The sequence below is a fragment of the Lithobates pipiens genome, unplaced genomic scaffold (assembly GCF_037356315.1).
Source record: "Lithobates pipiens isolate NorthernLeopardFrog02 unplaced genomic scaffold, aLitPip1_a1.2 Scaffold_13, whole genome shotgun sequence".
In the NCBI taxonomy this organism is placed as follows: Eukaryota; Metazoa; Chordata; class Amphibia; order Anura; family Ranidae; genus Lithobates; species Lithobates pipiens.
Window position 1 is genome coordinate 403,309,329 of NW_027507718.1, and position 18,776 is coordinate 403,328,104.

The window sequence follows — 18,776 nt, forward strand, 5'->3', positions numbered from 1 at the left end:
TGCTTTGCCAAGTATATCTTTAGCTGTCCTAAAAAAAAAAAAAGAGATGGAATGTGCAAAAGTATGATCAACGTGTTGCGTTTAAGACCAATATAAACATAAACGTGTACATTCAGATTACCAAACTGTGTGCGTTTCTATGGCTTTAGAACAGAGAGAGAGTTTGGCTGGATATCTCTGATGCCAGCTTATCGACGGTTAATTGGGTGTCTGCCCATGATTGGGTGTCTGCCCATGATTGCTGGCACTCATGCACTCGTCACCCCAAAATTCTCAATGACAGATGTGCAATATTTTAGTGCATAGCCCCCATGCCACAGAACGTACATTCTTCATGTGCTTTAGCTGGCCATGATTGTGAAGCCACTAACCTTGTCTATATCTAAAGTCTGTTTAAAGGGGGTGTATACAGGATTTTTTTTGCCACTGTGCTTTAAATTATATATGTATATCTCTCTTAGATTTACTTGCCACAGTTCACTGCATTTCTTACATGCAGCCTAATTCCTGGCAGTCCAATTTTACCAGTACTTTGCAATACCAGCCCAGTCCTTACTGCAGTGCACTAGTATAAATGGGCCCTTGTTTTTGAGACAAAGTGGCTGAGTCCAGATTCAGACTCATAGCCGGCTGTCAACTGACGCCACTTAGCTGGTCCAGGCTCTAGAGCGATCCCGACTTTAATGGAAGGATTCACCCAGATGCCTGGACCAGCAGCTGGCTCAGCCTCTGTGTGCCACTGAGAGCCTGAGTCAGACACTCCCAGCCCCTCCACAGCCCTGGCACTCCAGTGAGTGCTGGAGGAGCAGAGGGTAGGTTACAGTCACCAGCTCTTGGCTTACTGAAGGCCAAGAACCGAGCGATCGGCTCAATGGAGGATAGATGTAGCATTCATCTAGATGAGGTATGTTTTTTTTTTTTTTTACCTCTCACTTTTCTTTTAAGTGGTATATACAGCAACTATTTACACAGCATTATATAAAGGAATGAGAAAACTTTAAGCAGCATTCTTGAAGTCTTTAAAGTGAATCTGTCATGAAAAGTATGGGTGAGCTACCATTATTGGCCTCCTTTTTGGAAATGCTAGTTTCCTTCTGTGCCTGACTTCAGTATTCTTGAGTACCAGACAACCAAGCATTCTGTAAATGAGAATTCATTATCCTTATACATGTTTTCAAGTCAGTGACTCGGGCAGCATTGACGTAAAAACATTAGCTATAGCTCCCAGGGAGATGGCTGAAAGTTTAGCAATTGCAGCCCCTATAATCACACATGACAATGTCCCTGTAAACATTCTTCATCTGAAACATGGAACACAGTACTCTGAGAGCACTAGCCGTTGTTTCAAAAAAGCTACGAGCAGTGCTGTTATGTCTAACAGCTTGTTTAAAGTGACAGCCAGCAGTGCCATTATGGTGAATACTCGCAAACTGGTGCTGAAGAGTGCTTTATGGGATTCTAGAAAGCTGCTCAGTACTTGCTGAATTTCCTTTTAAGTGTTCGCTCTGCACATTGCTCTTCAGACTAATGTTTTCAAGTCGAAGCCTGTGTAAACCAGAGCTTACAATGACAGCTGGTGAGAGTATTGCTGGGCATCTCTGAAACCACACACCATCTAGAAGTGATCAATTTTCTTTGTTTAAGCCAATCTATGGCACACTTGCCACATTGCTCAAGGTTACTCAGGAGTTAACCCACACACTGCCAATATCTCACCAATGATGCCAAGATCACTCACACTACTAGTGAATGTTGGGACGTGTCTGGCCAGCCTTTTTATAAACATCTGTGCCCTAGCTTGCATTCTAGCATACTTTACTATTAACTGAACTCCAGACTGTGTTGGGTAGAGTTCTTATGGAAATTTTCATGGTGATCAGTCAGAGTGATTCATACATGTATGCTAAGACGTGTTAACCTTATCCTGGCAAATATCCGGAGAACTGTAAGCTCCACTCACATCCATATTATGTCTTTATACGCTGCAGGCATCGCTTTAGATGGCATAGCTTCCAAAGTTCACACCGCCCCAGCTTGAGATCTGCGTCTTTGCAAATAAACAGCCAGTCGGTGACTCAAATCAATTTACTACAGAAGTTCTCACTTTTGAAGTTAACTGCCCTCCTGGAGAAGTACACCCCTTCAAATAAACATGGATTCAGCTGGTAAGTAAATGGCATATATGACATAATGGACCAGGAGCAAGGGTGGGAGCTGCCCAAAGTTAGGAATGGTTGTTGAGTGTCTTTGTATTTTTTATTTTTTTTTGTCTTAAACTGTATTGTGTACCTTCTATGGGATTCACTTCTAAAACACTTTTACTTAGTGTTTTTTTTACCCTTACAAATTCTGTAGCTGAAGTACTGTAATAATAGGACACTTGCCTGTCCAGGGATCCAGTGCTGTCCTCACCCAAGCTGGCTCATCAGCCACCTTCAGGTCCAGGCACCAGTATGTTTACTTTGGGAAGCCGGCTGTGACTGCATGCAGCTTCACAGCCAGCTTCCCCTGCGCTGCGCATGAACGTGCCACGCTGCACTTTGTGAATGGTCCCGCAGCTTTTTGGGACCTGAGATGTGTCCCAGAAGGCTGGGGGAGAAGAAGGGGGTCCAAACTTCCACTCGGATCTTCACACCTGTCAAAACCAGATACCTACACCCCCAAGTTCCGCTTTATTTTGCCATGTTTGAATTCTGAGAGATGGAAAGCATAATGTGAAAAAAGTGTTATTGTACTGAAAGGCATAGAAAATACAGATGTTGGCGTTTTATTACTGGGGAAAACAACATTTTGGGTCAGTCGGATCATGGCTAGAGCAACTTCTATTTAAAGCTCTTTAAAGTGGAGATATTGCCAAATACAAACTCCCTACTGACCTGCTCCATTTATGTCTCAAAACGTGATAAAAGCCATGAAGTATATTTTTAATGCAGAACTGCTGCGGTCTACCATGGCTGCTGGTTTGATGACCAGATTCTAAGGCATTTGTTCACTTCCATCTCTGGTGATTGGTCACTCACGCACCCAACACTGTGTCATGGGAGGAAGTGCAGTAAGTTGCATGTCCCCCCATACCCAGATGCACCACATACCAAAAATGAATACAAACTGCTCCAGAAACTGGCATTTAAGTAAACCTGTTGCTTTGCATGGAGTCACAATGCTATTTTCTCAGCCAGGCCTTGAAGTCCAGCCAAAGCTTGTTTGGCTGTACTTCTATGGATCACAGGAGTGCAGTTTGTTTTGCACTCCTGTGACCCATTTTCAGCAGAGAGTAGGCTGAAGTCCGCTCTCTGCTGATGTCACAGATGTCAGTCCAGGCACCGCGTCATTGTGACAGTCTGGATCCACCAGGTTCCTGGACTGACAGCAAGCCACTGAGAGCCTGATCTGGTTGCCCCCTCCACAGCCCAGTGCTCCAGTGAGTGAGGAGAGAGCAGTGGCTGACAGTCTACAGCTCTCTGCTCACAGAGCTCTGAAAACTGAGCAATCAGTGGTGTTCGATCGCTCGTTCTCAGTGCAGAGGTGCTGGGGGAAGAGATGCAGCATCGTACCGATGCTGCATCCACCTAGGTAAGCATGAATCTGAAAAAAAAAAAGCCTTTACTTCTCTTTAAGTACTCGCCTGTTTCCTGCAGGCCATTCACTATGTGAAGAACATAACTCTCAATCTCAGAAGTTGGCAGTGTTTCATACAAACTTTGTTTATAGTATTGGACACAAATACAAAATTTGCATGGCCATTCTAGACAAGCTAACAAAAAAGCGATTGCACCAAGTTACATATCCTGGAACAACTAAGAAAATGTTTAAGAGGAGCATACATGCAAATATACAGCATTTCATTACATATTATTGGTCCATCTACATTAACGTAGTATTCGGCATGGGCTGCTATGGAATGCATTGCAGTAATACTTTGTTACAAAATAAAGCCTTTTGTTTTAGATACATAATTGTCACCGATTCTAAGTGTGGATAACTTGCAAATTGCTCATGGGTTTGCCAGTGGCACAATAAAACATGTAAGTGTCCCATCTTCCTCTTCACCACAAATATGTGTGACCCACGGCATCAACGTTCAAAGTCATAATTATCTGAATTCCTAGAAAGGCGGTCATTGTCGCAGCATACAGGGGATTTGCAAAAAGTTCATGCATGTTTAAGATTCCTAATATGACTCATATTGTGAGCTTTTACTCCATATACAAAGGGAACATTATTTCCTTTCAGTAATTCTAGTATGAACCAACATGACAGTCCAAGAAGAGAGATTTCAGTTAGTCTTTAGTTCTATTCTGATAATTTCTTATTGAACACTGAAGTGTTGGATGCAATTTTAAATTGTTCCAAACATAAAGGGGAATTATTGAGCATTGTTTTACTGCGGCACTGGTCATGTTTCCTTCAATTGCCTTATTCTTTTTCAAAGAACTCATTTGTAGAAGTGATGTTTCTGGCTGAAAGCCCCTAAAGCTTTACACCAGATTCCTGCTGTTCTGCATAGTACTGGGTGGCAGACCTCACTTTGAGGCTTTGTTAAAGGCAGAGCTGGATGCACAAACCTCCTTTGTTAACCCGGCTATTTTGACTTCATGAAGAGAAGAGTGAAGAAATGACATTATTAGGGGTCTTTCGCAGCAGGATTTATTGACTTTCCTTTTGGCTTCTGCACAGCCTTCATTATTTGCCACAGTTAATAGAACAGTATCTTCTTCTTACAAGTTTAGCTGAAACTCGAAGCGAGCTCGGAAATGAATTTAATTGCCTAAATAGAATCCTGAACGATTAAATGTTTACTAATTTTGGAGATTGTGTGTATAATTATATTATCTATCTGCTTTTATTCTTTAATTTTATATTTAATTAAAGGGGTAAAGAAAGCAGAAAATACCTTGCCTTCCTAATTGCTTGCCAACCATCTTAAATGGAGGTTAGATGAGAAGGCTTATAAACAGTTTTTTTTGCAAACAATCATTATAAATACATGGTATTAAGGGGGGTTTGGCAGAGTTAATATGAGGGGAAACAGCAACAATCAACTAAAAACACCCAATCTGGCCTTTTGACTGTTCCTCTTGTGTGTTTGCCAATGATCAGAGATATGAATATTGTGTTTCTCCTTTAAATATTAAAGTGATTGTAGCCATATTGGTGTGCTTGCAACAACATGGTCGAGTTCTCTCCATGATACTTTTTCGTTATTTCAACCAACAGTTCAAGTTTTTAGGACAACTTTTCAGGGACCTACTCTTTCCATCTTAGTCTAAGCAGTACTAATATTTGTGTATTCAGATACCCCTGAAAGGTTGTTCTGTAGATTTAACTGTTAATGCACATAAAAAAAGTTCTTGGTTCTTAGTCATTTTCCCTTACTTAGATTGGTATAAATTACATTTTTAAAATGTGAATTTGTTGTGTAATCTAACATTTGCTTTATTGATTTTGTTATATAGGGCTGTACCAAAGTTTATGAAACGGGTTAGAGTTCCAGATTATAAGGACAAGAATGTGTTTGGTGTTCCGCTAACGATCAATGTACAAAGGTTTGGCCAGCCATTGCCACAGTGCATACAGCAAGCCATGCGCTACCTGCGTAGTCAGTGCTTAGATCAGGTGTGTCTCAGGGAACATTATTAGAGTTGTTATTATTCGCTTTAAGTATACATAGGAATATCTCTTCATTTTTTTTTTTCTTTTCTTTTTTTTTTCTTAAAGGTGGGGCTGTTCCGAAAATCAGGAGTTAAGTCTCGAATCCTGGCACTGAGAGAGATAATTGAGAGCAATGCTGATGGGTCCTTATATGAGGGACAGTCTGCTTATGATGTGGCTGACATGCTGAAGCAGTATTTCAGGGATCTACCTGAACCTCTACTCACCAACAAACTCTCTGAAACCTTTCTTCAAATCTATCAATGTAAGTACCCTAGTTGTTGTTGTTGTTGTTGTTAAAACGTTTTCATAGAGATTGACCAAGCAGATGTGCAAATAAGTGCAAAGCTCAAAATATTCTTGACTCCAGAGCTGACAGTGATATAAATAAAACCTGGCCTTTAGAATACATCCATATCTAAGGGTGCCCATAGATAGGTGGTGAGACCTGTCTGTTTTTAAATCCTATGGCAGGCACAGCAATATTGCTACAACTATGAATTGTATATGTGATCATTTCCTTCCATTTTCTCCACAGTAAAGGGAGGAATTGATTCCAAACAAATGGAAAATGTATCAGTAAGCACTTTTGATTGATCACTCCTTCTTCTTTTTTTTTTTTTTTTTTCTTTCCTAGGGATTGATGGTCATAGGTGATTACTTGGGCCTTAAGCCAGCCATAGACAGTTCAAATTTCGGGCAGTTCAGCAGGAAAAAGCATAGATTCAAAATATGTATGGGCAGGCTGAATGTACCCAAATTGAGCAATTGCTCAACTTGGGTACAATCAGCCTGCTGGATTTTACATGCGATTATGTTCTCAGAATGGAAGTCCGATCTCCTGGGGGAAAAAAAAGCAAAAATAAAAACCCTATTGGAATCAATAAATATTAAGGCATATTTACCCACTTTCTTTGCCACAGGTGAGCAATTTAGCACTTGACACCCTGACAAAATATGGCTGTGTCCACCTTTCCTATACACTGCTGTGGCTACACACAGCTTACATATAGAATTGATAGACAGTCGCTTCACCTTTTAGTTTTTTTCCTGGTTCGGAGAGCTCTATTAGGACATGCTAAGAAGGAACTTGCCTTTATTATTTTTAAGGCTTGGTTTTATGAATTTGAAACCATTGTATTAGGCCTACAGTGCTACGTGCGTGGTGTATTCCTGTGCACAGCTGTATGCATGATGTGTTCTTCTACATTGATTTTTTTTTTTTTTTTTTTTGTGGTTTTCTCTGTAGATGTTCCAAAAGACCAGCGTCTCCAGGCAATCAAGGCTGCCATTATGCTGTTGCCTGATGAGAACAGGGAGGTTCTGCAGACTCTCTTGTACTTCCTGAGCGATGTTGCTGCAGCTGTGGATGAAAACCAGATGACACCCACCAATCTGGCTGTATGTTTGGCTCCTTCTCTGTTCCACCTCAATACCCTAAAGAGAGAGAACTCCTCTCCTAGGTATGTTGTTTACAACAACTTTCCGTCAATTTGTCCAGCAATGTACTTTGGTAACCTCTTCCCACAGACTGGTTGCCTCCAATAACAATGATGAGCAGAACACTGATGCAGCTGCAGAGAGGGATTGCATTAAAAGCAAAATGCATCCGTGAAATGTTAGTTTAGCATGTAATTGTTGCAGTAACACCTGTCTTCATGCCTATGATGTATAATAGAGCTGGCTTGATGTTGTGAACTGTAGAAATTTTATTTTTCAAAATGATACAAAGCTAGCAGAGCTTTACTATAAAGTTTGCATTCATTGATAAAAACATATATTGAGTTCTTTACAGAGCACTATGATGTAATATACAGGTTTTGTTTAAGGCAATCTAAATTTGCTTTAATACACAGCAACCAAGCAGATACAGTTTTTTTATAATTTGTTTACAATGATCTAGTTGCTCTGGTTTACTGCACTTTGCACTACCTTATTACAGTAAATGGACCTATCAATCTACAAGCAGGCTCAGATCTTCATGTTTTTAGCAAGATGGTGAATAGTGTTTTACTTGTGTTTGGTATTGGAAAATAAAATTGAGCACTGGCTGCTTTGGTAAATTCTTAGTGCTCAGCTCTTTTTGTAGTAGAAGAGATTGACTTTACTGCCTACTTAAAGTAAATGGGAATCTTTACCCATTCGATTTATAAAACCATCATGACTGGCATATGTCAGTATATAAATCCATCATAAATGCCTATTTTTTACAAATGGTCACACAATTTTCTGAGCTGCAGAAGGGACTTTGCGAGTGGAGAAACAGCACTACGCTGATCTTGTCAGTCTTTTTTTTTTTTTTTTTCATTGGAGAACAGACAGGCTGTTCCCCAAACACAACCAGAAAACTGACCAAGCTAGGAAGGATGTGCTTCTAAGCCTAACTTGGTCAGTTTAGAACAGGAAATCGGGACTGGCGAGAACATCAAAGATTTCACATAAAGGAAGCAATGCAAAGAGAACAGGATACTTTTTACCACGAGTACATGGTACAGCAGACACATATCAGGAATATATGTTGGGTAACCTATTCTTCCAGTTCTCCACTACAGAGCAGTTCCCACATGCAAAGTGAAAATCATCTGGTCCCAGTCTAGTCTGCTCTAGTCAGAGAGGGCAAAGCATATCTAAACCCAAAGCAAAAAGTTTATTTTTGAAGTTTACCAGCCCGTAGATGGGTTTGGTGAACTGGTGAACATGTAGAGTAGGTACTGTAGTCCTAACATATATTTTCTGATAATATACATTTCTGGCAGGATTGGTGGGTATTTCTTTGCACTTGGCAAACAGATACGACACAACCCTTTTGATAGTATAGTTAGCAGACATAAAGCGAGTAAATACAAGATGTTCATTGTTAGGATTTACATAAACTTTAAGAGATGATTTGAGAATGGTTGAGTTATCGGTCTAATTCCCACATTGTACTGACCTATCAAAGTAACTGATTTGTATCGGTCACAAAATCTTAACTTTAACTTTTTGTGTATATATTGTTCCAGGGTCATGCAGAGGAAACAAAGCTTGGGGAAACCTGATCAGAAAGACCTAAATGAAAACCTTGCTGCCACCCAAGGCCTGGCACATATGATTGCTGAATGCAAGAAACTTTTTCAGGTACCAGCTGTCACTTTGTGTTCAGGGTTGCTCTAATCTTTGTAGTGTGTTGTATAACTGCAAATTAATACCATCCTCTGCTTTCTGATTACTTCCTAAACCTGCATGCCTAGTTACCAGAATTCAGCGTCACAATTTATTTTTCATTTACTAAACCCGTTTCTGCCATTCTGCTTATATAATGGCTTAAAAGTCCCAGATTAACTGAATGTTTGCATTGTTATGCAATACTACACACAGTACACTGTCCAATACTTTTCCCTGTGTACTCATAATAAATCGTATGTCAGTGATTTATTAAGTATGTTCTCAATCTTTTCCTAAACACATTAAATCTTTACAACTGTGTTATTGTTAGATGACTTAGCTAATCTGATCTTGATTTATTTCCATTTTTTTTTCCACTCAGATTCCTGAAGAAATGAGCAAGTGTCGGAATTCATACATGGAACAGGACCTCAGGCCAGTGTGCCTGGATGAGCTGGTCAATGGGAATAACGAGGGGCTCGGTGACTATCAGGCTTTACTTCAGGAGGGAATTGATAGTTTGCTGAAAGAAGCCAAGGACAAGTTCAAAGGCTGGGTCAGCTGCTCCACATCAGAACAGGCTGACCTTGCCTACAAAAAAGTGAGTCATGCTTAAACTTTGGGATTAAAATACACCTTATCCTGTGTGTGTCAGTATTACAACTAGTACCCTCTAAAAAAGAAAATGCACCCTGTAGCCCACAACACAGTTCCTATTTGCAATATGCATATTTTTTCTTTATGAGGAACAGCTTAATCCTCCTTCAGCTCTTCTTGACCTTAACTTTTTGCAAATTGTAGCCCCTAAGGTACAGTTTAACCAGGTTTTGCTTTGCTATTGCATTTCATATCTATCGTAGTATAGCTACCATAGTATAGAATGGATGACTGATGGTTGTGTATAGACTTGTCTCACCGGCATCATACAGTTTAATAGTCATTGAGTAAGTTGTTTCCCAATTTCTTACCACTATGTATTTATTTCTCAGGTCCCTGATGGCCCTCCCCTTCGGCTGTGGAAAAGCACTATAGAGATTGCAGCTCAGCCAGAGGATGTCCTTCAGCGCCTACTGAGGGAGCAGCATCTATGGGATGAGGATCTGTTGGACTCAAAAGTTGTAGATACTTTAGATGAGCACACAGACATTTATCAATATGTACAGAACAACATGGCTCCACATCCAGCTAGAGACTTTGTTGTTTTAAGGTGAGTGTTCACAAAACCAAACCATTTTGCTGATCATCCAGTGTCTACTGTAGTCATCCATGAATGGTTATCCATTAATAAATATAAAAAGGCCACATAGAACATTCCAGTGTACACCTGCTAAAGACATGTTTTATTTATATCTTGCTATGTCCATTGGGTTTAAAATTGTGTACCTATATTTAAAAAATGTAAATTTAGTTCAGTGTATTAATTTTAAAAGTTAATATATATGCTTTCTTTAATTTATACAGATCATGGAGAAGCAATTTACCAAAAGGAGCTTGCATACTACAGTTTATATCAGTCGACCATGAACAAGCTCCTTTACTTGGAGTAAGAGTCAATGTACTTCAGTCCAAATACCTCATTGAGCCTTGTGGCACAGGAAAATCCAAGCTTACCTACCTGTGTAGAGCTGATCTGAGGTAAGCACCACCCAGTAAATGTCTAGACACCCAACTTGGCGGTTTTCTAATTTTAAAGTAGTAGAAAACCCCTTTATTCAGTACGCTTGAATGACTCATAGGAATCCCTGTTTTCAGTGTATCAAGAAGATATGTGCAAACACTGTGGTGAGGTATTCCTCTAAAATCTTGGTGTAAGCTGCATGTTCCCCTCCATCATAGGTCACTAAGTGACTGAGTTTTCCAGATACCCTGGAGTTAAAAAAAAAAAAAAAAAAAAATCTGAAATATTTACTTGTGTCGAGGTACACGCTCTGTATATACTAGTTTGCATTCAAAAGAAATTCCATTAAAACTATTTGCTAGGGTTCCGAAGGATTTATTAGCATTACTGTGTTCAAGCAAAATCAAGTTACATTCTTTGCAAGGATGACGTAACAAATTTGCACTTGTGTAAGCAGTCAGTTGTCTCCAAGGGAAGATGTTATTTTAAAAAAATGTGACTGACTTAATCTTGTATTTGGTTTGGCACTTCCAGCTATATGAATGAAACTTCCTTCGAGTGTCTTTCACTCAGTCCACATGACTAGGCTTGTCACAAACATCCCTCATCACATGCTTCACCTCCTGAGTACCTTCTGTATGTTCAAACTGTCTACGTCTAGATATCGACTACACTTTCTTCAGCAGAATAGGTTTAAAGTTCAGTAGAAACTGATAATCCAGCAATCACAAGATAGTGTGATCTCTCTACTGGTGTTATGCTGCCACCCTGCCAAAGAGTAACAGTGCTACAGTTGCCCTCAATAAAAGAACTGATTTGCCCGGCACAGTGTGGGAATCCTCTAGCGATGGCCATTGTAGCTCTATTGATTTACTTGCAACTTGGACTTGGAACTTGAACTTGCCACAAAAGCTCCAACAGGCATACCTTTTTCGGTCACATAATTTCAGCCAATAAACTGTCTCTTTAAAAGACTTAGGCCGCGTACACACGGGCGGACTGTTCGTCCAACTTTGTCCGCTGAACAGTGTTTCAGCGGACAGTCCGCTCGTGTGTGGGCTTCAGCGGACAGTTTCAGCGGACAGTCTGACGAACAAAGTTTTTCGGAATTTCCGTAAGACTGTCCGCTGAAACTTGGTTTGAGCGGACAGTCCGCTCATGTGTAGGCTTGTTCGTCAAACTAAGTTCCGCGCATGCTCAGAAAGGATTTACACGCCGAAGGTTGCATTGCAGTGTATAGGACTTCGAATCTCTCGTCCCGTCGTACGTGCCGTTCACGTCATCGCGCAAGTTTTCAGCGGACTGTTCGTTCGTCGTGTGTGGTCAAGTCCGCTCATGCAAATTTTGAACGGACTGTTTGTCAAACTGTTTGACGAACCTAGTTGGGCGGACAGTCCGCCCGTGTGTACGCGGCCTTAGTTGAATTTCCATATCCACCTGTAATTAGAATTTATCAGCAGAGTGAAATGGTGGTTCTTATCTTCTGGATCTTGCGAATCATACAGCTTTATAAGGCTAGGTGAAAGCAGAACTCTCACCAAAAAAAATAATTTTAATTACAAAGCTACATTAATTTGTATCTTTTTATATGTAGAATTCAGCTTTAAATTTCATAGTGTGTTGTTGTTTTTTTTTTTGTTTTTTTTTTCACGCTAGCTTTGTTGACTTATAAATGCATAATGGCTATTATGCTAAATATGCAGATTTAATCAGACCTCTTCTTTCATGTTTCAGGGGCCACATGCCTGAATGGTACAATAAAGTTTTTGGACAGTTATGCGCCGCAGAGGTGGTTAGGATTCGAGACTCGTTTATCAATCCACAACCAGAAAGCAATAACGGGAAGTCAAGGTGACATCGCACAATTGTCTCGACAGGGTTCCCAAGAAAGTGAAATGAAAGATGTCAGGGCAAAATGGAAGATCCTGGACTTTTGAAAGTTGCTTGGAAAAATAAAGTAAAGTCCAAGAAATGAAGCTGCTTTTGTCTTTTATGGTGCTTAGTGCCATGGACTAGAATTCATCAGCCTTTAGGCTTCCATCATATATGTCTTGGTACATATAAATTGACTGCTTCTGAGAAGCAAAAGGATTTTATTGGAAAGTATGTATTGTTAAAATAATGCCACATTCCTATATATCTTGTATATTGTCATTGTGTTAATTATTAAGCATACTGAGGGACTGGTGTATCCACTGGAATAATTGGTACTTACGCTTATATGCATATCTATAAACTTTGTATGTTCAGAAGAGAAATATTTGCACAGTGAACATGTGTGAATGTGTGTCCCCCTTGTGAATTTAGTCCAGTCATCTAGTGTCTGGTACACTGATAGATTACTTGTATTGGTTTTAATCTCAGGTTTCGTTGTAATGGTTAGAGTTATGAAAGTGGTCACACTATCCTTTCTGTATGACACAAGTCTGATGCACATTTGCTAATTGCTGTTGTTTTTAAATTTCATCTCGGGATCCCTTGTCTGAGCCGTCTTGCTGTTCCATATCAGGACTGTGAACGCTCTTTAAATTGCATTATACGAAATAACTTGATGAACTGACTTTTTTATTTTTTTTATTGCACGATAAACCCATACTTTTCAACATTCAAACCTAGTGGAACCATGCTTACCTTGGGTTTATTAACTGAGTTAATGTAGTAATGCAGAGTGCAGTTACCCTAGAAGCCATCTAGAATATATAATTTAAGTCTTCTGGTTAGGATTCTGAAAGCTTGTTTGCCAAGTGTCACTGGGCTCTACGCATTATTATTATTATTATTATTATTATTGCCATTGGCACTGCTTTATTGATTTAGCCCACTTTATATGTGCATAGGCAGCCAGCCTCCATGCAATTCCATATTTAATTAGCCTGAATTATTTATCTCTGGCCATTTAGGAACACAGTTCATTTTTCTTGGCATCCAGGATGTGAAAGATCTATGGCTTCTTAGCATCGTTCTACAGTATATGTATTTTAAAACCCAAGCTCCTGGTGGCACTCAGGTGTCTCTGGTTTCACTGAAGCCTGTTTAATTGATCCGAGGTTCTGGTATTGGTTTTAACCCACAAAACTACCATGCTGACTTAGGACACTTGGATACATGTCTATTTCCTGCCAAACCTAAGTTTTAATAGTATGTGTCCCCATTGGGGAGCTGTCTCTGCACATCTTGACAGGTGTCCCAACAAAGGGGAGTAAGTCTCTCTATGGCTTCATCCTGCTGCGACTTGGGATCTGACTTGTGAGACGTGAAATCCCATGTTGGTCAATGAGAGCTGTCCTAATTGGCACTATGACTTTAGAAAAGTTTCCTGTACTACTTCAAGGCGACTTCTATCCGATTTGTGCACATAGACTTTAATGTAAATTGGATTTTCATCTATATTGATGTGATTTGGATCCGACATTACAGGATGATTTCCCAGGCACTCCCCAAAAGTCACATCAAGGTAGCACTCAATCACCAGGAAGTCACCTGTCAAAGTCGCACCATTAGTAGCGTGATTTTCAGGTCAAAGCCGAGCCTTAAAGGGACACAGGCTGCAATAAAATTAGAGATTTTCCCTCCCTTCCTGTCCTGAGTGTTGTAAAAGGAATTGCGGCACTTTTAAAAATCTGCTGGCTTATAAGGGGTTAAGGCCACGAAGATGTATGCTACCTTATGGTCTGATCATTTTTAATTATTTAAATTTTGTACTGAGCGTCAGCAGTACAGCAATTGCTATGCTCCTGATGCTCTGAGACTGCCCGCCCTTCTGCTTTTCATTCACAGAATACTTTGTATTTTGTGAATGGGTTTTACATAATACAAATCCTTCTTTGACTGGACATGAGGAGAGGCAGGCAGAGCAGCTACAGTCGACTGTGTAGCTGCTGTAATGGTGTTGGAATGCTAAGTGATACTATAGCTGTTTTCCTGGTGCTCAGTAATAATGTAAGATACATAAGAGATAAGTCCACGAGGTGACATACATCTTCTTGGACTTAATGCATTATAAGGCGACAAATCCTAGAATTCTGCTTCAACGCTGAACAGCTTACACTGTTCTATGTGCATTATCAAGAAATATGCATTTTCACATGCTGCTATTGTCATCAATAGGTGTATGGGCAATACACATCATCAAAGTAGATCTATGTGAACGAACACCATTTAAAACTATGGCTTAAATGGGTGCATACATTGACAAGTGTTGAAATGCATACATGTGAATAGGTCAGTTACATTTTTGCATGGATGTTGGCAAGTATGGGTGAAGCATAAGACAAAGCTTATTATATATTTGTATGAGGTTAATGTTTGTTGTGCTAAAGTTAGGCTCAACAAGGCAAAGGTTTATTCAGAATAGTGTTGGACATGTCCCGAGTAAGGTAGGCAATACCCCAGATACATTTTGGCTGCCTTCTAAATATTTCTAAGCCTTTTCTATAGCTGTAGTTTGTCAGTAGGAGTACATGATATTCCCTAGTTCCTCAGAAGTGCCTACCGGCCTTCAGATAGTCCATGCTGGCTCGTGAGTGCTATACTCATTTCTTATCTCCAATTTAAATACTTTTATGGGGTTGCTTGTGTTAATAGCGGCTGTTATTTGCTAATCTGAAATATAACTTTTAACGTGTAGCAAATACTGGGGTAGCGGAGGGCTGAATGAAGTGGGAAGAGGCTCTGGATGTGGGAGGAGCCACTGAGCTAAACTGTACAGGTAGAAAAGGAATGTTGAAACTTTAAGGTAATTTAATTGTATGGAGACTGAAGAGAGAACCTTGGTGAATGAAAGTTGTTGCAAGACGTGTTTTTACCATTGTCAGTATTAATTGAAATGCTTTTTAATGAAGAATTTTGTTTTATGTAATGGGCAAAATAATAGTGTTTTTCATTATCAGTGTTTCCATATATATATATATATATATATATCATAAATATGTAAACCTTGTATAGGCATTGTAATCTTTCTGACTGTATAAAAGCCTCACTGTACATACCACTTTAATGTTATGTGTAATGTTCATTATAGTAAATGCATGGCAAAGGTAATTATTTAAGATATAAATGTATTTATACCTCAAATATGTTTCATTTTTGTACCTGGATACATTCCCTCGATTTTAAATATGCTAAACATGGTAAACATTAAAGTGAAAGAGCATAGAGAATAGATTTATATCGTGATGCATATGTCTTTATAAAATATAGCCAAATGCACTATTAAATGTCTCAAAAGAAGCTGTCTTGGAGTCTTTCATTAAGTCAAACCATGCTACAGGAGAGATTGCTGGGTATGCTTGTAGTGAGAATTTTACAAATACACGCACGGTAAAGCAGATTTTTCAGCTGCTTTACAACAGGAGTGGGCAACTGCGGTCCTCCAGCTGTTGCAGAACTACAAGTCCCATCATGCCTCTGCAATGCTTCACGGGACATGTAGTTCCGCAACAGCTGGAGGGCTGCAGTTGCCCACCATGACATGTCACAGCAACAGTATAATTTTTCCCAAAAATATCTTTTTATGAAAAAAAAATCAGCCTCCCCCTTCCCCTACTGATCACTAACTGGGGCTGGGTTAATTTTGTGGCAGCTTACAAGGTGATAAGTTTTAGAGAAAATTAAAGTGGTTGTAAACCCTATATATGAAATATGAACAAAGCATATATATCCCTCTGTAGTGTATACTTGTCTCAATTAAGAGCACCAAGTGTAATTTCTGTGTGTTGCTTCATTCTTCTGCTATCAGCATGAACCACTTCTGACAAGTTTTCCTGACTCCAAGAGAAAAAAGGTGACAGGGAATGGACCTCCAGCCAATTAACAGTCTCAGCTCTGTTCCTGTGTGTTGTGTAAAGTGGGTGTGTTCTCTTCCCTCCAATCAACTTTCACTGAACTCTGCAGTGTGTAAGTTCAACTCCTATGCCCCTTTTTTTCCGGAAGCTCAGACAAGCTTTCTAAATTCTGCACTTTGAATGGTAGAGAAGAGGCAACTGCAGATAAACAAGTACTATCTATGTAGGAGGATGTGTTTAATCTCTTTCATATGTAAGGGTTTACAACCACTTTAAGGCAACTTCACAGATGTCAGAATTTACAGAACTGGGCCATCAACTTGGTACAGGATGTCTAATTAAATGTGTTGGCCTTTTGGAGAGGAGGAAAGATGACGGCATCAGGAAGAGTACTTTGATGCCTTCAAGAGGTAATAAATATCTGTAGTGTACATTTCCATGTGCGTGAATAGATCTATCTGAGGTTGGAGCCCATACAAAGAGCATTTCCAGGCAACAAGTGAAATTGAGACAGAAGTATCAGTTGTACATAACTCTTTGATGTGAGACACAACTTACTAAAACCACACGCTGGATGTAAACTGTACTTTTTTTTAAAAATATACTTTTTTTTTTTTTTTTCTAGATGTTTCTTCAACTACAATAAACTGAAATATGATATGCAAAAAAAAATTATTAAATATACAGTGGGTATTGAAAAAAAAAAATCACCCTCCTTTTAAAATACGATTTTGTTGCTTCAATTACAGCCGCTTTCACACTGGACGGATCTGTAATAATCTGCCCGTGAACATCCGCTTGCTCAGCGGGGATCGCTCCGTTTATCCCCGGTGAGCCAGCGGATGACAGGGCAGGGCACACTGTGCAGGGACCGCCCTGTCAGATCTCAGCTCTCCTCTATTAGGGGATCAGATGAACGCAGACTGTCCGCTCTGCAGACGGATAGAAAAATAGGATTTTCTGTTGTCTGCAAAATCGGACTATAGCGGAGACGGATGATATCGGGTGTTAATGGATGTTCATCCGCAGATACCCGCTATCCCATAGGGATGCATGTATGTCTGTATTTCATCTGCAAACGGATGGATGAAATACGGACATAATGTCCGCATGTGTGAAAGGGGCCTTAGGCTGCTGGGATATGTCTACTAACTTTGCACATTTTGCAACATTTGCCCATTCTTCTTTGCAGAAGTGTTCAAGTTCAGTTAAATTTGATGGTGACTTTGTGGACTGCAGTCTTCAAGTCATCCCAAAGATTTTCAATGGGGTTTAAGTCTGGGCTCTGACTAAGCCATGCAAGGTCATTCACCTTTTTCTCCTTCAACCACCGTGTGGTCATTTTTGCTGTGTACTTTGGTCATTGTCACATTGGAAGGTAAACCTTCTTCCCATTGACAACTTTGTGGCAGAGGGCAGCAGATTTTCTGCAAGAATTTGATGTTTTTTTGCCCCATCTAATTTTCTTCTATCCTGACAAATGCTCCAGTCCCTGCTGCAGAGAAACACCCCATAACAGGATACTACCACCTCCATAATTTACTGTAGGATGGTGAGCTGCATTTACGATGGTCAGAAGAGACAAAAATGTAATTATTTTGAGGGTGGACAATGTTTCACAGCAGAGAGAACCGGTTTTACTGCATGCAGTGTATTTTCTGTCACCACCGAACCAGTTACTGATGAACATTGGAATTCAATCCAAATTCAGTTTGCAGTCATAATTTATGTGCAACGGCCCTTGCTTTGTGCACTGGTGTGCAGTCATTATGGAACAGGAAGGGGCCACATCCAAACTGTTCCCACAAAGTTGGGAGTATGAAATTGTCCAAAATGTCTTGGTATGCTGACGCCTTAAGAGTTCCCTTCACTGGAACTGATAAGCAACCTCACACCATAATCCCCCCCCACCCCCCAAAAACCAAATGATTTGGACCAGTGTACAAAGCAAAGTCCATAAAGATATGGATGAGCGAGTTTGGGGTGAAGTAACTTGACTGGCCTGCACAGAGTCCTGATCTCAACCCGAATTGGGTTGAATTAGAGTGGAGACTGCGAGCCAGGCCTTTTCATCCACATCAGTGCCTGACCTCACAAATGCACTCCTGGACGAATGGTCAAACATTTCTATAGATACTCTTAAACTTTGTGGACAGCCTTCCCAGAAATGTTGAAGCTGCAAAGGGTGGGCAAACTCAATATTGAACCCTACAGACCAAGACTGGGATGCCATTAAAGTTAATGTGTGTGTAAAGGCAGGCATCTCAGTACTTTTGGTAATACAGTGTATGTTGATCCTGCCTGAAATCTAGTGAGTAGCAAACTTCGTAGGAATGAGCTGACAATATTTCCGCTGCCACACTGAAATGCGATGCAGTGTTGTCGACCCCAACAGAGTTGTTCCCAATTGTACTACAGGACTTTAGAACACTCTCATATGTATATAGAGATGAGGAGAGGGGAAAGTGTTCGATCTGAAAGGGCCCGTTCACACTGGCTTTCTGATTGGGTCCTCCTGTCAGTTTTTCAGGCGGACCTGATAGAACACTCCATTCACTCCTATGGAGTGGCGGATGTCA

The 18,776-nt window shown here is 40.1% G+C and overlaps 1 protein-coding gene across 5 annotated transcripts in view; it reads left to right on the top strand.

The window, feature by feature from the left end:
- DLC1 (DLC1 Rho GTPase activating protein) overlaps positions 1 to 15,643 on the top strand; it is a 539,422-nt gene extending 523,779 nt beyond the window's left edge. For all 5 annotated transcript variants that reach the window (XM_077477428.1, XM_077477432.1, XM_077477429.1 and 2 more), the window contains 9 exons: positions 1,989 to 2,165; positions 5,457 to 5,616; positions 5,719 to 5,917; positions 6,902 to 7,115; positions 8,655 to 8,769; positions 9,179 to 9,397; positions 9,786 to 10,003; positions 10,258 to 10,431; positions 12,149 to 15,643. In XM_077477428.1, coding sequence (XP_077333554.1) covers positions 1,989 to 2,165; positions 5,457 to 5,616; positions 5,719 to 5,917; positions 6,902 to 7,115; positions 8,655 to 8,769; positions 9,179 to 9,397; positions 9,786 to 10,003; positions 10,258 to 10,431; positions 12,149 to 12,269 — 1,597 coding nt within the window. In that variant the 3' untranslated portion in view covers positions 12,270 to 15,643. The remainder of the gene's footprint in view (positions 1 to 1,988; positions 2,166 to 5,456; positions 5,617 to 5,718; positions 5,918 to 6,901; positions 7,116 to 8,654; positions 8,770 to 9,178; positions 9,398 to 9,785; positions 10,004 to 10,257; positions 10,432 to 12,148) is intronic.
- Positions 15,644 to 18,776: the final 3,133 nt, after the last annotated feature.